The 18,613-nt window shown below is 37.5% G+C and overlaps 1 protein-coding gene across 1 annotated transcript in view; it reads right to left on the reverse strand.

The window, feature by feature from the left end:
- PRKCA (protein kinase C alpha) overlaps window positions 1-18,613 on the reverse strand; it is a 150,262-nt gene that overhangs the window by 74,498 nt on the left and 57,151 nt on the right. Inside the window, exon 3 of the mRNA XM_032199774.1 lies at window positions 17,262-17,344. Within this exon, the coding sequence (XP_032055665.1) occupies window positions 17,262-17,344 (83 nt within the window). The remainder of the gene's footprint in view (window positions 1-17,261; window positions 17,345-18,613) is intronic.

Consider the following 18,613-nt stretch of genomic DNA (forward strand, 5'->3'; position numbering starts at 1 on the left):
AAAACTTCTGCCAGCTAGTTAACGATGACACTTTGGCAACATCTTCTGCAGAGACAACTTCCAGCAAGAACTGAAACACCATCTGCATGTATGTGTTGAGAAGAGAAAAATGGTGATTTACATTAAAGATGAGCTCCTGGTCAGACCTTCAATGTGAGAGGAGAGTAAGGGCTCGAGAGAGAAATAAAAGGCTAAATTGCTGTGTTAAAAGCATAATTAATTAATCAAAGAGAGCAAACAAGGACTGCAGTGAACTTAAGGAAAATATAACTAATCGATGTCCAGTTAAGTAAATAGAATCAACAAGCCGATCTCACCTTACTGCACGTGACTGCCCATGCCAGCGGAGGCAGGATGTAACTTAAAAACCTACCAGCAGTGCATGGGCTCTGCTGATTTTCTTGTGCTACCTAGTCCATGAGAGATGCCCCAAAATCTCTTAAATAGGGCTACAATTTAGGAAGCTACCAAAGCATAGATGTAGTATATTCTACTGAAATACTTCAATGCTATTGTTTCTCATCAGAAAAGTTGCAGCAGAAGCTGTGGGAGCCCCATCCCTGGAAGGGGCTTTGGGCAACCGGGACTGGTGGGGGAGTCCCTGCCCACAGCAGCGGGAGGCACTGAGGGGACTGTAAGGGTCCTTCAAACCCAAAACATTTTGTTGTTCTGTGATTCATTGTCTGACAAGTCATCTTGAAGGGACTGTACAGCCTAATAATGTGCTTTGAAGAGCATTAAGGAGGCCAGTCTGTCCAATTCGTCTTAATTGAATCAGAGACAGACAGTATATGCTTTCATTTAATCAGGCCACAGATAAAGAACATCTCAACATATGGAACGCCAGTCAAGGATAAATCATTAGATAGCAGTGTAAACTTGAAAATACGTCAGGCCAAAAAACCACGCTGCATAATTCAGAAGGTTGGTGAAACATCCCTTTCCATCAAAGCATTGGTGACATGAGGAAAAAGTAAGGAAACACTTCACAAAGAGGTGGCTAAATATCTAGTAAATTTAGAAATGAAAGCATTTTGAGAAAAATGTAGTTAGTCCAAAAGTAATGCTGCTTCTTTCTTTATAGAGACATAATACAATAAGGCATAGTACTCTACCACAAACTATAGTTACAATTAAATAGATTATTCTACCCATCCATTAAGAAGATCTAATTATGGAATATCATTAGCAAGGCCCTAATTCCATTTATTTTGATTATTACCTATTAGTTTTCTCCCTTTATTGACAGACATCACTTTTAAGTTGTTATCTTTGAAGTTAGAATAACACTAACAGACTTAAACAATTTTTTTTTTTTTTTTAAAACTAGCTATAACTGCATGATTTTGTACAAGGATTTGGACATCAGAGAATCAAGTTGAAACACTTTTTCCTATCTCCTTTTCTGAAATTCTATTAAATTTTTGTAACCTATGGTTTCCTGTCATTGGACTTATCGATACCTCCACCTCTCTTTAATCAGAAAGAAGTTATATAAAAAATGCAAAGCTTATAAAAAAATGATGGGAGTGACTGTGTAATGCTTTTTTAAGGTGAAGTGTTTGGTGCTCATGTGCACATTTAGCTCAACACAACTTCAGCACTGGCACAGCTCAGCACCACAGCATCCTGGCACATCCCCTGCAGGCAACGTTTCTCCAGGCTGTGGCTCTTTGAGTCTCCTACAACAGGACAGCAGGAGCACAACATTTCACATTCCCTTTCCCACTAAAACTGTATTTTTTTAATCCAATTTCACAGGTTTCACTCAGCATTATTAGCACAGCAGCAGGGTGTGCTCATTCCACTGCCACCAGGGCCGAACCTCTTTCTGCCTGCTGGAAGATGCACTGAGCACTCCTACACAATCAATGTCTTCCTAAGCACTCTCAATTTTATAGATGCAACACAGTAGATTTGTGACGCTTTAGTTTTCATTACAGTTATAATCTTACTTACTCTTTATTTTTTGTGTTAAAGAAACAGCTTCAATATCAAGTTCATAAATCAAGCGCAGTTCATTAGGCACTGAAAAGACTCCCACTGACATAAATGCAAATTCTGTGTTAATGTTAGAAATGCCTAGAAACCCACTGTTTCTGTGACCTTTTTCTAAATTTGTCTTTACCATCAAGGTTTCTGAAGCAGTATTTTGCATCCAGTACATTTTACAAAACAACTGTTAGCCTGTTCAATTCAAAGAAGCTTTCATTTGTTTATAGAATTTTCCCTTGAAAAGTGGTTTCTTCAAAACTTGTATGCTGTGCTATACTAACTTGCAGTACTGAGTTTTTTCTACCTCATATCAGTGTAAATATAATGCTTTTCAAATACACAGGTGCTATAAATACTTAATGATAAGTAGTGACAATGTTTATGCACAAATAGGCATGCAACTGCATGAACAAAAGCCAGTGCAAACAGCATGTGTCTTAGTGAAATATTTTAAACCAGGTATAATACGCACGTTCCCACATTTGGTGTTTGTGATTTATAAACCCCACTTCCAAAAGCTCTGAGTGCCTACTTGCAGCTCCTGCTGACTCTGATGGTGAACACAAATATTAAGGGGCATATAGATTGCACAATATCTGTGCATATATGTCAAATGTGTGTCCATGAGGAATTGCATATCCTCTTTACAGTAGGGCAAATTTTACCAAATGGTCTTCATTCAAAAAATATTGTCATGTTAAAGGTTCCCTTATCAGAAGAGAAAAAAAGATAATCTGTGTATTAAGGAGGTACTTTATTTTTAAATGCGATCATTTTGAACCACAACTTCAGGAAATGTTTAATTTTTGGAAGCCCGTATTGATTAAGATGCATTGGTCGCTTACTGCAATGACTAATAACCCAAATTCTTGGAGCGTATCCCAACAGTATTGGCAAAACAAGCAGTAATGAACCTGAGTGAATGGACTGTACTCTGACAGGAGCAGAGAGATTAAAAAAAAGTGCTGTGCAATGACAGCTAATGAGAAACAAATAAAACGGCACTTCATCCATTTTAGGACTACTTGAAAATAAACTTCTATTTTAGTAGTCTTTTTTGGCCTATTAAGTCACCGAAGTGACTTAATTTAGGTCTACAATGTACCTCCGACTTAATTTAGGTATACGATGTACCTCCCTGAGGTAGGCCTGAGGCCTTCCGGCATCTGTCTGGGCGCAGCAGCGGTCTCCTCACTTGACCTGAAGGCTTTATTGTTACAAAATACAAAGCACTGGGAAACACTTTGATTTGATTTGAGCTTGTAAGTTCAGTAAACAGCTGCACCTTCTCACATAAGAGCAAAGGATTAGTCTGGAATGGTAGAATAGAACATTTTCTACCCCACTCATTGCATAATGCGCTTCCAGAAAAAAAAAAAAAAAAAAAGGAAAAAAAAAAAGAAAAAAGTGTTTTTCTATTTTGCTTAATTTTACCTCTGTGTGGCATGTTTCTAAATTAGGCATATTAAAAATAAAGCCATTTGTGTTTGACTGCAGTCTTTCATGTTATTTATTGCAAATCCCCCTTATGCAGGAATATTGAACAAAGTCTGTTGATTGCACAGCTCTTTTGGTTTTCATGAATGGTCCCAATCATGCTCTTGGCACACAAGGACACAAGTGACAGATGTTAAAACTCTGAGGGACTGAACATATCTCCTAAAAGTTACAGGACTGCTTTAATTTCTCCTTTATTTTCCACAGCCCTTTTTTATTTTCCTGCTTCCTCTCCTAAAGCACTTTCCCTTGGAGGCCAGAACTGAGCCAGAGCAGTCAATTTGCCATTGGCACCTGTTCCTTCACCCTCAGCACTTCCTTGAGTTCAGACCTTCCATATCGACAGCTTCCACCTTTCCTTGGTTAATTCTTATTTCCTCTTTTATATTACCTACCACTCATATGTGTAGAAGTGTTCTATCTTAATGAAGAAGTAGTCAAAATTATACATTGGTGTTGACTTAATTTAATCTCGAGATTGAGAAATGAATTTCATTCTGCAGAACAAAGTCAACAGGACAAAATGAATAAACTTTGAGGACGACCATATGAAATCTCTGCTTGTTAAAATTCTTATTTTAATTAAGTGAAGTAAAAAGCTTTTTAGTATGTTCAAAAAGCAATGCCGTAAATGTGTGGTGAGGAATGGGATTTTAGGCTCCGAGATTTAACAATACAACATGACTCATTTATTTGTAAGTAGGTCAATCTGTAGGTACTAATATAGACCTTGAAAAATAAAAGTGGATTTGAACTAAGGAAGGATTTCATAAAGCTATTTATAAGAGATATCCAGGTCTTCTGCCTGTTGTGTGCAAGGACTGAAGGGCTCAAATTACCTTTAATTAATTTCAAATTGTTTTCTCAGGAAGAAAACCATTTGAGATAATTCTAGATTTCAAGTTATTCTAGAAAAAAAAAAATCTAGAAAACTACTGAAGAAAAATCTGTGGGAATGAAAGAAAGAACATTCTTCATAAAAATAACATGTATATACAAACTGCCTTCCTAGCACAGGTTTTATATACATTCTGATGCCTGACTGTTCCCAGCTCCCTCTAACCTCAGCTCTGCAGGAAAGCTGCTTTTTAGCCTTATTTCTGGACAAGGTGTATACGAATTTTTATAAACTACTACCTATACAAACACTCTAAAAGTAATCATTCACCTATGCTTATTTGAATTCCTATTCAACAAAATTATCACGATTTACACAGTGCTCTTCATTTCAAGTAATCGAGACTGTGCAACTATATCGTTGCCCTGTTTTCCAAATCACTGTATTAGTAATGCACATTTGAAATGTGACAGTGCACATTTTTATATACTTTACAAAGATCAGAAGTAAAAACTATAAAGAAAGTGGTGCCACACTTCTATAAAGTGATATGCTAACTTTTTAAAGTAAAATAGCAACAGTCTTTTGCTGTTATTTATGTATAATACTTAGGCTATTTTGCTTGCTTTCAAAGCTCTGAAAGTCAGACTTCTAAACATTAATGCATTGCAAAGCACCTGTAGAACCATGCATTAGGAATATCTGAAGGACAAAAGCTAGAATATTTTCAAAAGGTTTCTTTCTTTCTGAAAAAATATTTTTAAATTCATCAATGAAATTAAAGCAGATAAATATGCATCACATTCTTTTTAACCAGATTTTTTTCTTTGAAATAAGAAAAACATTATAAAAATAGGTTTTGCTAAAAAGAGATCAGAAGATTTCATTTTCAAGAAGTATCACAGTATTAATGTCAAGTTCTGATGTAATTATGCTTTTTCTATGTGTTTTTAATTAGTGTTAGTGCTAAGTGTAAGAGATGGAGAAAAGAGCTTTTAAATTCTTTTTTTTTTTTTTCTTTTTTTCTTCACATTGGTCTTACCCATTCTCTGACAACACAGGGACACAGAGAAGAATAATACTGACCACATGGACTAGCAATAAGTAACTTCCAATTTGCATACTTCACAATTAGACACCCAAAAGAAATCATTGATAATAAATCAACTAGTAAGAAAGGAAGAAGGGTTATTTGCAAACTAAATATATATAATCCATCTCAGAATAACTTTTCCAATAAATAAAAAATAAAAAAGAGAAAACCCTAAGATTCAGAAAATGCCTTTTTAAGATGTTAGATAAAAACTGATTTAAAAATTGTATCACTTCCAGTAAGCTCAGCCTTGAGTGTTGTTTTTTTGTTTGTTTGTTTGTTTTTTATAAACTCTTCTTAATCATTGTCCATGAAGCTAATCATTTGATATTCTGCTAGTCTTTCAATACCAATAGGGTCCAACCTAAATAGCTACCAGAATAACCAGATTTCATTTATTTTTTATTTTTTTTATTTTTTTAAGAGGAAACAAAAGTAGCCAAATCTATGCATATGCTTTTTGTAACTATTTTTATAGAGGCTTTTATCTCCCTTCTGGTCCATTCTTTGCTGGTCTGATGCTCCTGTTGCCGTAGAAACAGACCTGAAGGTAGCTCTGTTACAGATTACAACGGTTTTCCCAACACAGAGAAATTTCTTTCACGCCTTAGTTCAGCAGGTACCCTCCTCGTGGGGACAAAAAGAAAAACAAATAAATCAATCTCAGACTCTTATATCTATTAAGTTCTCATTAGCAGAATTTATGGTATGCTTTTGCTTTTACTTTATGAGCTCAGCTTATGATCGCTGGTATTTTAAGGATTAAGTTTCATTAATCACATGGGTCACACTCCTGTTTATCTGCAAGGGAATAGCTGAAATCAAATTATGAAAGGAATCATGATTGGCACAACGGTACTTCAATGGAAGCAGCAGTATTTTGCTCTTCACTGCAGATAATACGCTGTTGGTTTAAAATCCGTGTGCATAAACTTTCATCAGCATGTCACAAAAATCTGACCAATTATAAAAACAAATAATTATTTTCTGACAGTGATGTTATATAATGCACGCTCCCTGATATCACTGGCTATTTCAAGACAATCTGATCTTTTCCAAAGCCTAAAGAAAATCTATGAACTACCTGGATGTTACCCCAGTGATGGACAGCTAAGAGGAAGAGGAAATGAACAAATAACAAAAGCAAGCCCAAGCATAAAACCGAGCTTGTTTATGCAAAGCTACCGAAAAGCTTTACCAGGACCAGACAGAAAAACAGAGCTCAGCAAACAGGAGGGTGGTGGCGGCTCTCTTGCTGGTAAGGGTCAGACCCAACCTCCCCTCGCTCTCTTCCCTCTAGCCCGTGATCAAAGCACGATGATAAAAGTATCCCGCTGCCTCCTACAAAGCACAAGTGCTTCTTGTTCCCCCAGCCCCACAGGCAGCTTCCCGGAATTGTGATTTAAATTAAGAGACAGAGCCTACACCAGTTTATCTCAGAGAGCATTGGCAAATTTCTCCCAGCACCCCAAGGAAACAGCCACCAACAATTTACAAAGATAGGTATGCTCCCTGGTGACACATCCCAGAATTATTTGTAGCATATGGGATCTACAGTGCTTTTCAAAATTAGCCCACTCATTTTATTCCAAATTAAGATTTCATCTAATTTTGGTGCAAGAACTGCCACCTCAAAAACAGACAGTGCTAAAAGCGTTTGGCATTCTGCAAAATTTTCTCAGTGGTCTGTGCCTGCGTACGTTCCTCCCAGCTAATAAGTTCAGTATGCCATAATCAGGTTTTATTTTTAAACATGTGATTGTGGGGGTGGAACCTGATAGAAATGGTTATATTATATTTTACACATGATATCTCACGTAACAAAACATTATCGGTAAGCCTGACGCTTTTTCCCCCCTCTACACCCTAATATCACATCATTAATATTTACATACAGCTTAAAGATTGACACAACAAACTTTTGGAAAGGGTTTCCTTGGAAATAATTAAATTCTACTTAAATTGCACAACTAAATACCCTCTAACAATTGGACAGGGAAAATAAGGGCTGTTGGAAAAACTTCAACTTCAGTTTTGGGGATTCAAAAAAGTGTTGATTGTAAATGAGCACCCAGCAGATCGCTTAATCAGTTGTACTTACTGCCATTAAAACTGCAACCCTATCAACAAGATTTCTTTTTACTACTGGGAATAACTTTGCTGAGAGCTCTCCTTCTATAATATCACTGCCTAATAATTGTTCTCAAATGCTAACTTCTTATGAAAATCACTGATATTTTTAGATTCATCATTTATATAAATTTTCTATCTCTCAGCAGTACTTTCTCTTCAGTTATTAACTCTTTCAAGGATCATCTGTGCTATACTGTATACTGCACAGCAAAAATCAAGAAAAATGTAAACTCAATTTCTTTAATGATACAATTCTCGGCAATTGAATTGATTTGGCTGGAGAAAAATCAGAAAGATATTCTTTATAAATCCAAAGCTTTCAAAGCTGTGAATTGTCCAAAGCTCAGGCTATAACAAAGAACAGCTGAACTGCACCTGCCCCATGTCGCAGGTGCCAGCCCTGTGAACTGAACCACTGAAGATGTGATGGAAGATCCAGGTAAGTGTGGCTTCAGAGTTGCCATGAGGTGTAGGCAGTCACCCATCTCACATGTCCCATAAAAAGGGGAAGGAGAGGACCTGCATGGCTCTTTTCAAGAGCTCCTTTGAGAAAGTCAATCCAAGAACTACCTTGGTGGAGCACAAGGAGTGGGGTTCAAGGAAGCACACAAACCAGCTGCAGGTGCCAGCAGAGTATGTGCAGACTGTACACACAATGCACACATCATCTTTTTATTTGGTTTTGGAGATTTATTTTTTTAAATTTCCCTCCCAGTCATTAAAAGGATCCTTGACTTGGGTGATCCTGTTTGAAGTGCAATTCACTGTCAGTATACTCCAATATCTGCATTTCAAAATAGCTGATTAAAAATGATTATTAAATAATTAAGAGTTTTGATAGGCAAATCTTCCCTTCAGTTAGTTTGTATGGTTTTGAGATCAAAACCACAAGTATGTACCCCAGTAGCATGAAACTTTTATTTTGCCATATGCTACTTTGGATATTCTGCGGAGATTAAGAAGTCAGAGTAATCATAAGAAATAAAATATTTGGTTTTATAATAAAAGTATTCTTCTTGTACTTTACTTTTTTTTTTTTTTTAAAGTACTTACTGCATTGAGTGTGATCTTATTTTGGTAACTTGGACTAGCTTTTGGGGAAAAGGAAGTAGGAATATAGTAAAGAATATCATATTTTGACAAAAGCTATGTTTGCATTGTAAATGTTTTATAATATCTACTAATGTCTACTGTAGACAAATTTATTCTGATTAATACAGAGATTAATACACACTAAGTTGATATCTCAACTTATACATGTACAGATTTCTATATTTTCTTTCCTTAGGGTATACAGTGCAAGATTAATAATTCTATTGCATCAGAGCTGTTTAAGAATCACAACAAAAAATTCATAAAAGCATCTCCTTAAGAAAGAGTTTTTGATATTCTGGCAGGCAGTAAACTTTGTTATTTGACAGATTTGCCTGCCTTTGTGTATCTTTTGTAATAAAGTGAGCAGATTTTTATTTTAATTAAAAAGAAAATATTTCTGGTATAAGATTGTCTATTGCCCAAAACTTGGATTAGCAAGAAGAAAATTCTTGTTGGCTATAATATTTGTCAGTGATGCCTGTTTGTTGTTCAAGTCCCTTGCAATGTGAAACATAGATGATTGTCGCATTTCACTGCAAAAACAACCGAATGGTTAAAAGCAAATCAGAGGCAGCCTGCTGCCGTGTTTCATTATCCCTGGAAAAACGGCTGCGAAGCTTTCTGATTAAAATCCTTTCTTAACTACGTTCTACAGTAAGTCTTAATACTATGCTTTTTGTTACTGCCTTCGTTTTCCATGACTTTTGTTTTGTTTTGTTTTTATTTTTATTTTTTAAATTCCCAGCAAAGACTGGTAAAGCAACTTCATCTCTCACTCTGAAACTTGGAAATATTTCTTAAAAAAACTTGGAAATATTCTGAAACTGTCTTCCTAACATATAAACAGTCTGGATATATAAATAAAGCCAGCAAAACAAAAAAATGAGCAAAGGAAAAAAAAAAGAATCACAAAAATCATTGAAGATTTCAGCACCTGGCACTCAACAGAAAAGGAAAAGCAAGCAGTAAGATGACTACACAGCTCAGGACAGCCCACCTACCCCCATTTAGCCCTGCTTAACACAGTAGTGTGGCTCCTGAAGGATTTCTATCACAACAGCAGCTCCCGAACTGCCTGGGGTAATACTGCCCAGCCAAGGAGCACCGCTCCAAGCCTAATGCCGACCCCAAGCCCACTGCTGGGTCATTTTCCACTAGTGCTCCCCCAGTACCTGAGCTTCAGCTTTTCTTCTAATTCTAAAACCACAGGGCTTAGAGCATGAAAAGCATAACACAGACTCACAGGACTCATCTTGCCTCTCCCCATTGTCCGGGTGCAAAATTAAACATACAGCACCATTTGGAAAAGCACTATAAGCCCCCAAACAAGGTGCCTTCGCTTTTTTAGCAACCTGCTGCAGCATTTACCCCTCATTGCCCCCAAAGCCATCACTGTTCAGTAGCCAAGGCCCCCTCCACAAGCTGCCTGCATGATCCTTCTTACATCCTAGCAGCCAGGGAAAGCAGCCAAACACCTTCAAAGACATTTAGCATTTCCTTTTTTTCCTAAATTCCCCTCTGGAAGGGCTGCAGAACTCTACAAAAAGCACTGAAAATCGGCGTTCTCACTTCTCAGCCATCCCCACACTCCCCTCAGCACCCTGGTGTGAGACGCAGGCTGCGTGCGGCCCACCAGGAGGCCTCGAGGCTCCTGGAGGAGCGCCTGCAAGGAGGCCTGGCTCCTTCCTTCCCGCACTGCTGCCTTCACCATCAGCTCACACTGATCCTTCACCCCCATTTTATTACCTCACACCGTTACACGTGGAAAAAAATCTGAACTTTTAGTATTGCCCTCCCGAGTTCTTGTCAGCCCACCCTCCTGAGAATTGTGTAGTGATGTTATTGCAATATCCCAGCTACTTGTGAGCATATTCAGCTCCTGCAGCATCCCATGGAACCTCAGTTGTTCAAATTTAGAATGATTTCTTTTGCCAAATGCGCTTAAGATAATAAAACTCCCAAATAATTTCAATATCAAGAGGTTTATCCACGTTAACATCTTTTCCATCTATGTCACCTTCACCATCCCAGAGGTCAGTTACTCTGCTGGCTGAGATGAGATGGCTTTGCTGGTTCGTTTTGCGTAAGCATAATCTTATCACTTCATTCTCTCCCAGGTGCTTAAATATTAAGAACTCACTGCAATTCGGAGTAGGAAAGTCAGATTTAATCTCCCTCGACAGTATAGTCACTTGCGTCCCTTCTCCCCCCCACCCCCCTTTTTGACTTTTTAATTTCTATTTATTTATTTAGCTTATCAACCTCCTTTGAATCCTATATTATTCCAAGTCTGAAAGGAGAATAGTACTGATACAAAGACTGCAATATGTGAGCTCTCATGCAATCTATGTTGTTTTATAGACTCACTGTTTTAAAAAGTTAATATATTCAGACAGTATTTTAAAGTACTGGGGTTTTATTTTAATTCTAATTCAGTTTGAAAACAGTCTGGTTACTACATTTCTTTAAGAAACAAAGAAAAGATTTAACACTCAATTTTAAAGTATCTTTTTTGAAAGAAATTCAATTAGTGGTCCTTTAAAGTCATCTTAGTGAAGCTAGTTACTATCGCAGTCAATTTTAGAGGTTGCTCATATATTTACAGTAGTTTACTCAAATTAAAGTATTTCATCAACAATTTAGAACAGTTTTATGAACAGTAAGTAAGCTTCCAAAAATAAAAGAAAAAAGATCTGAATTGGAGATGATGCTTCGAGTAGAGCATAACAGCAGCAGGCTTGAAATACAGGAGCTGTTAAATAGTACTCAGTAGCATCACCTTCAAAGCTGGTCATGAAGAAAAGATGAATATTTTCTATTCAAACCACAGGGACATATTAGATAGTGATAAGTTCCTGCATCGTTATTTTGCTAAGACATTACAGACTTACATTTTTTTTGATTGTCTGAATTCTTGTTGATCCAACTGAAACAAAATATTGCTCCCCAGGCACCATCACTTCAGCACTTGCCACAGAGAAGACCACTTTATTCACCAATAATATTTTCCTTTTGGCACAAACCCAGCTCTTTTAACCTCTCATTTCAGCTAACCTGAGTAAAACAAAAAGGAGGGGATTTTAGGCTTCCCTCTTTTTTGCATGCACCTTTATTAAGGCACTTAATTTGAAAGTAATAATAATGACTTTTTTTCTCTGTTACAGCTATAGAGTACTGCAGAAAAAATGTTACACAAGGAGACAATATTTGTACACCACTATTTTTAGCATATTACAGGATTTTATACAGCTGCATGGTCAAAATTTACTGTCAAATACTGTATGGCAAGTAAGAAAGGCTATGAAATAAGAAAAGGGTTGTGCATAGCATAGTCTGAAAATATTTTTTTTTGTTTTCTGAATATCCAGAATTTAAAACCAAGCTTCACTGCAACTGTCCAGTACATTTGGAGAAATTCCTGACACTTCCAGTAGAGCCTTGCCTTTCCACAGGGCATTGCTGCTGCCAAAAAAACTTCACAGCTTTGACAAAAACTTCACTACATGACAGAAATTTCTTTGCACATGATTTAAAGTAATCCAATTCTCTCTTCCAAAAAAATAAAAATAAAATTAAAGATATGCTTAGCCCTCTCCCTTGTATACACATTCAGCTTCCATGGAAGTCAGAACACCACTTAAAAAAGCTAAGGGTTTTCCCCCCTTTGGATCTTTGTAAACGACTAACAAACTTCACCACTCAGGAACCCTCCACATCCCTTGAGGCCTGTAGTGTAAATGCCATACCATCTCGCCTCAAGACAAATCTATAAATAAATCCTTGCCATCATGTCCTACATACCCAGACCTCCGCAGGACGTTTGGGAATACGCACCTTCAAGTACTGCCTCCTGTGGCTGTAAAAGGCAATTTTGTTTGAGTGGAAAACCTGTACATGGAAATGTTTTTTTTATGCTAATCCTGGCTAACTGGCTGTGAGGCATCTATCTGGCTGGTAGACTTTGGGGTCTCCTTGTCAAGTAGAATAAATATGACTGATAATTATTCCAATGAAATATTTGTGAGGATTGCCTGCTCTATGTGAAAAGTGCAGTGAGTGCTAGCTTGTAACTTTTATTGAAGCAGAACAATACTCCCTGGAAGGCTCAAGCACAGAGTATGCCAAGCCATTCGTTAGCAGACCCGCACTGTCCCTTGGTTCCGACCTGCTGGCTCTGCTCTGCTCTTGCTACGAACATCACAGTATTGTGTAAGACAAAAACTGCCATCTCTCATAATAAATGTCTATCACTTGAAAAAGCTTACAGGAAAAATAAATAAATAAATAAATAAATAAATAAATAAATAAAAAACAGCACATTTCCAAGGAGATGTGTGATTGCAAAAAAAAAAAAAACAGAAATTTCCTCACCTGAGAAAAACATAAGGAAGATATATTTATGCAGGTGGATATGTTTATCTTTCTCTCTCTCTCTCTCTCTCTCTCTTTTTTTATACATGTTTGACAAGAGAGAGACAACTGCAACCTGTGTATTGCACTGCCCTGGAAATTTTCTTACATTAACGGCAATATTGCACTCTCCTACAACTAATGGAAAGGCAAAGACACTGGAGAATTTGAATATTCAAATGAATGGTGCACTTGCACAAAACAATTTAGAAAAGGACTTTTAAAATATTTAAAAATCTGCTAAATATTATGATAAGCTCCATAGTACATTACTTTTCTGAACTAAGCTTGTACTGACTAGGATAGGAATAAGTTACTGAACTGTAAAAGGGCAGACATAATAGTCAAACATTTCAGTAAATTAAAGTATAACATTCTACAATCCTCTTTGTTTAATAGGACCCACTAATGTACCACAGTTTTAATAAAACATTTTCTGTTTGCTTTTAATCTTAAAAGCGTTTTTCAGATACCACTTCTGTGTAAATATTGAAAATGATCATTTTGCAACCCTAATACTAAAATAAGGCATTTGGTTTATATATTTAATCATGAAGGCAAAAATAAATAAATAAATAAAATCAGGAAGTACAGTCAGCAATATTAAAGACTATTAAAAATTTGCCACGTAGCAGATTCTAAAACAGGGAAGAGATTCTTGGTAAACTTAAATGGTGTCATAAATGTTCATTCTTATTTATGAACTCCAGGGAAAAACAAACTGTTAACAAAAATCAAAACCATTCAAGAATCAAGCCGTTCACTGCATATACGGAAGAACAAGCCACAAGTGTCACCACTGAAATTTTCAAACAACAATGCATGTTTTTAAACATCTTATTTCACAACTGAGCGTTAAAACAAAACTTGTTTTGTTTTGTTCTGCTTCGTTTTTAGGACTGACCAAAGCAAATCAGCAATGGTATGAGCCGTGTTGAGAGGAGGAGGAGCTGGACAGGCAGAGGAGTGTGTTGCTGACTTGCTGGCCCCCTTTAGCACTAACATTTTGGCACTGATACTGGTGATGCTGCATTTCATTCAGCTTGATGGCTGCTAAGACTGCTGGGCTGAAGGCGTGTCAGCGTTAATGCTGTAGGCACTATTGCCTGCTTTGGCTTTTACTGATAACGCTGCCCTTTACTGGGTTTGGTACCAACAGCAGCTGATATGTGAATGGCTCCTACCAAAGTCCAGGTGAGAGGTTCTGGAAAAGCAGCTCACGCAGCGTCAGTGCTGGCACTGCCCGGCACCTGATACAGAAGGTGTACATGAGGTTATAAAGTCGGAGAATCACCCAAATGCCACCCCAATGAGCAGGCGTGCTTGGACCACGCCTAAAGTCATCTGCAGCGCAGGGCAGTTCAAATCCACAACTTCCAAAGTCCAAAAGACAGCTTTAATTGCCACACCTTTCAGACAGAGCCAATTTCCACACATCCCTCGAACGTTTAAATAATTCAGGAGCTTTCAGAAAAGGACGGGCATGAAAAATAATCTCGGCTTCTTGTTCCTGCCTTCACAATTGTTTCTGCAGCACAGCCTGCTAAATAAAATGCACCTGCCTAATAAAATGCACCAAGAGCCTGCCTGCTACAAACACGATGAGCCGAAGCCAGGCTGCAGACCAGCTCCCTGGCTGCACCAGGAAGGGAGGCTGCACGAACGCCTGCAAACCCTGCTTTATCTTCCACGCAAGGGCTCTGACCGCTACAGTATTCTGCTAAAGTCTCTTCCTTTGACTCCTGTCAGAAAAATTGACCTTGGCTCTGTTAAGTGACTTCCTACAAAGAAGCTGTGCTCTAAACTAAAGGGAAAGAGATGCTTTGTGTACAGCTCAGAATAACCCTCAAAGCTCCCGAGGAGTGCATTGCAGCTGCAGTGGCATTTCCTATCCCCTGGCCCCTTTCACCATGCCTAATAAACCTCGGCACCATCCACGTTCTTTACAGGTAATCAGTAACTGCTCTGTGCTTGGAGCCAGATTTGCTGAGTCTTATACCCTGACTTGATCTTTGGATCTCCTTCACTTCTGGTGACTACACCTGTACGCTGCAAGGCCGTTGGCACAGATGCTTTGAATCGCACTGCTGGAGCAAATGTACTTTTGGGGTATCACGAGGCTTAAACTGCAGTATGTAACCAGGGCTGCAGCAGGAGCAGCTGATGAAAGATGACGAAAATTTGAGATGAGGAGAGAGGCTAAGAGCTGAAAGTGAACAGGAAGAAAAAGATGTCTGGAGATACAGATACAGATCCATAATGGAACATTTTGTGAGAGATCAGAACAGAATATGGAAAGAGATGGAAAGGTGAAAAGAAAGGTTTCAGTTACAATTATATTTTTAATCTGATTAAGTTGATTTTAGCAATGGTATGCAGAATATTGTGAAGCTTCTTCCATTTTAAGCTGTTGCCAAAGTAGTAGTAATTGAAGCTAGGTGATCTCTGGAGAAAGACAGTTTCTTTAAAATGCAGCTGCATTTGGAACTCCTAAACAAAGGTTCTACTGTAATAATTTCAATATTTTCATGATTACAACTACTTAAATTTAGCATATCTATTTCATGACATCATACTGTAAACTTTATGGCGCATTTGTGGACCTGTCATTAAGATAGCAGTACCGTTAAGCAAGCAGCATCTTTCATTTCCCCAAAATAAACAGTTTTTAGTGTTTCACTTCTTCTTGCTTACCTACCTGAACAATATACAAAGGATCTAGGACTGGAGTCATGTCATGTAACTTTACAAATCTAATCTGCCTTTTGAGACAGCAGAGAAACTCTCCCTCCACTGCCATCCAGACCCAATGCCCCGGTGGGTTTTGCTGCCGTGAAGTTGCTGCATCTCTCTACTTCTGAATTCAGTTCCTCAAACCCCAAGTTTTCAAGTAGAATTTCAGAGGGCAGCAAGTTAAACCAGTTAGGAGCAGATCAATGAGAGGGGTCAGGACTCCCAGTAAGTGGGGACGGGGAAAGGGGGAAAGATAGGAAGAGGAGAAATGGGTGTTAAGGACTGCAGTGTTTCTGCCAGCAACTTCAGTCTGCTGCCACACAGCTCTTAACTTAAGCATTTCTTATGTGCCTAAATTTAGATTATGTGAAATGTGTTTAGAAAACAAGCTGTCTTAAAATACTTTGCAGTTCTTGGACATTTCCCTGTACTTGAGCTTAAAAATAAGAAAAGTTTTTAACATCTCTAATTTTCCAGAACCTCTTGCAGTTTCTACCCATATATTGTTCATTGATCTCATGTCTAGCATATTAAAACAATTCATGAGAAGCTCATTAAAACCTAGTAAGAAAAGTCTTCTGGTGTGTTTCATCAGAGGAGATAATAGCCTACAATCTAGAGCATGAATATGTTATAAGAGACAAAACAGAGCCGTTTAGAGAAAGAACACTTGGAATGTATTGTTCCCATAAGCAGATGTTAAATTACTTCACTGTAAAGTGGAATTTACAAATCCCAAAGAAATGTTATTTTTATGTGAACAAACAATTAGTTTATTATTTCAGCAGGGTGACACAAAATTCTTGTATATATGCTTCTCCATGTAGGCAGTTGTGTTGAATGTAAAGACTGATTGTTGACTGAAAATGCTCCTTGTATATGCAAGTATTGACAGGGCAAGATAGAAGGGGTATATCCTGACCGGTGTACTATCTCAGGCACAAAGATAATTCAAGTTTCAAACAACCTATCTGAGATATGTCTGCTGACTCAAGATTAGATTGGATCTAATCACTGGCACGTAGCTGGAGCTACAGATCCCTGTGTGCAGAGAGGACATGGACCAGAGTCACCTTTGAGGTTATACCTTGAGATATGATAGATACACAAACAAGCTCAGAAAAATGTGCAGCCTCTCCTGGGCATTGTTAGCATCAAATACATTCAACACAAACCAAACAAAAATAAAATACTGACTTCAAGCTTGGGTAAGCACCTCAGGGTTGTCACATTCTGAGGAATATTGATCTTGGTCTCACATTCATCTGTAGTTAATTTTCTAACCAAAAATAAATGTTTAAAGTCCATAGATATTCAATATTCAATTCAGAGCACTTAAAAATAACTAGGATTATAAATATTTACCATAAAGAACTTACTGATATTGTTTGCAATGTGTTCTCACTGTTAGGTGCAGCAACATAAAACTATTCATAAGAGCAGCATATCAAATGCCAATGTACTTACATCAGTGTCAGGTCCCTTGTCAGCTCCAGGACATGAGAAAGTGACGAACTCATGGCATCTCTTATGAACCACAAAACAGCAAACTAGGAAGAAAAGGGAAAACAACAGTTAGGATTGCATAGGTTTCATTTTCTTTTGTTAAAACAAATGCAGTTACATGGGAAATAAAACTTATAGCCACGTATTTCACCTGTAAGTCATTCAAAGAAAGTAGAGTGTAATGTTAAATATAGACACACAAAAAAGACAGACATCAAGTAAACTATATAATTAGAGGAAATAAGCAGGCACATTTAAAAACCTAAAGACTCTACAATGGTAATTTTCTAATATTTAACACCACCCATAGTGTTAAAGTTTGGTGTGGGATGAATGATGCATTTCCTGAATCCAAACTCACATCTGTAACTGGAAGGCTGTCAGTGTGCCTTCAGGCAAGAGCAGGGGCTGTAAATGAGGCACATTAAGCTGGAAGGACACCCATCCTTGGCTGTGGGATCTGTTCACCTGCATGCCTTGATGAAGATGTCTAAGAAAATCCATGTCTTTACCAGTTAATTACTTCTGTGACAAACCAAAGCTCTGAGTGAAGACTCTTGCGGAGAACAAAGTGTTCTCGTATCACAGAGTGGCAGGAGGTAATGAGAAACGAAAATTAGGTTCTGATTACAGTACAATTCCCATTTAGAATTTAAGAATGATCTAAAAACTTTTTCATATAAGGAAAGCTTAATCTACTTATGTGATGGAGGCTATAGGCTGTCACACAACGGAGGTCACACACGTGCCTCAAAACCACATAAACAGGATTATTTGCTTGAGTGAGCATACTTCAAAAGCCAGGTATTTTAGCTTTTCACACTTACAGAGGTTCTTTCTTAGTGCTAAGCTTAGTTCTGGTATTTCACAACCAGTCCACATGTGAACAAAATAGAATAATCAAGATTTAAGACGGTGAACAGGTCGAAGTAAACACTGTACTATCAGGCAAAGTTTTACAGTGACTCAGAAGATTATAACGAAAATTCCAAAGTAGTCTGTAAAGAAACTGTGTGTTATACATTCCCTGAACATATTAGGCTGTGTTTCCAATAAATAAAAATACACAGTTTTAAAGGAGAGCTTTTAAAAAAATCAAATAGATTTCAATTGACTTGCAATAGCAAAATAGCACTGAATTTCCTCAACTTCAATGGAAACCAAGTTAAATTCTTGCACTTTTTCAAACTAACTTATTTCATGTGGAATCTTTAACAGTTTTCTTTCCCATTTATAATGAATACCAAATTCTTTCACCCAATGAAGCAAGCTAGGAAATATGATATCAAGAGCATCTTGGTGGCACTACAGTG

This window comes from Aythya fuligula, chromosome 18 (assembly GCF_009819795.1).
Source record: "Aythya fuligula isolate bAytFul2 chromosome 18, bAytFul2.pri, whole genome shotgun sequence".
NCBI lineage: Eukaryota > Metazoa > Chordata > Aves > Anseriformes > Anatidae > Aythya > Aythya fuligula.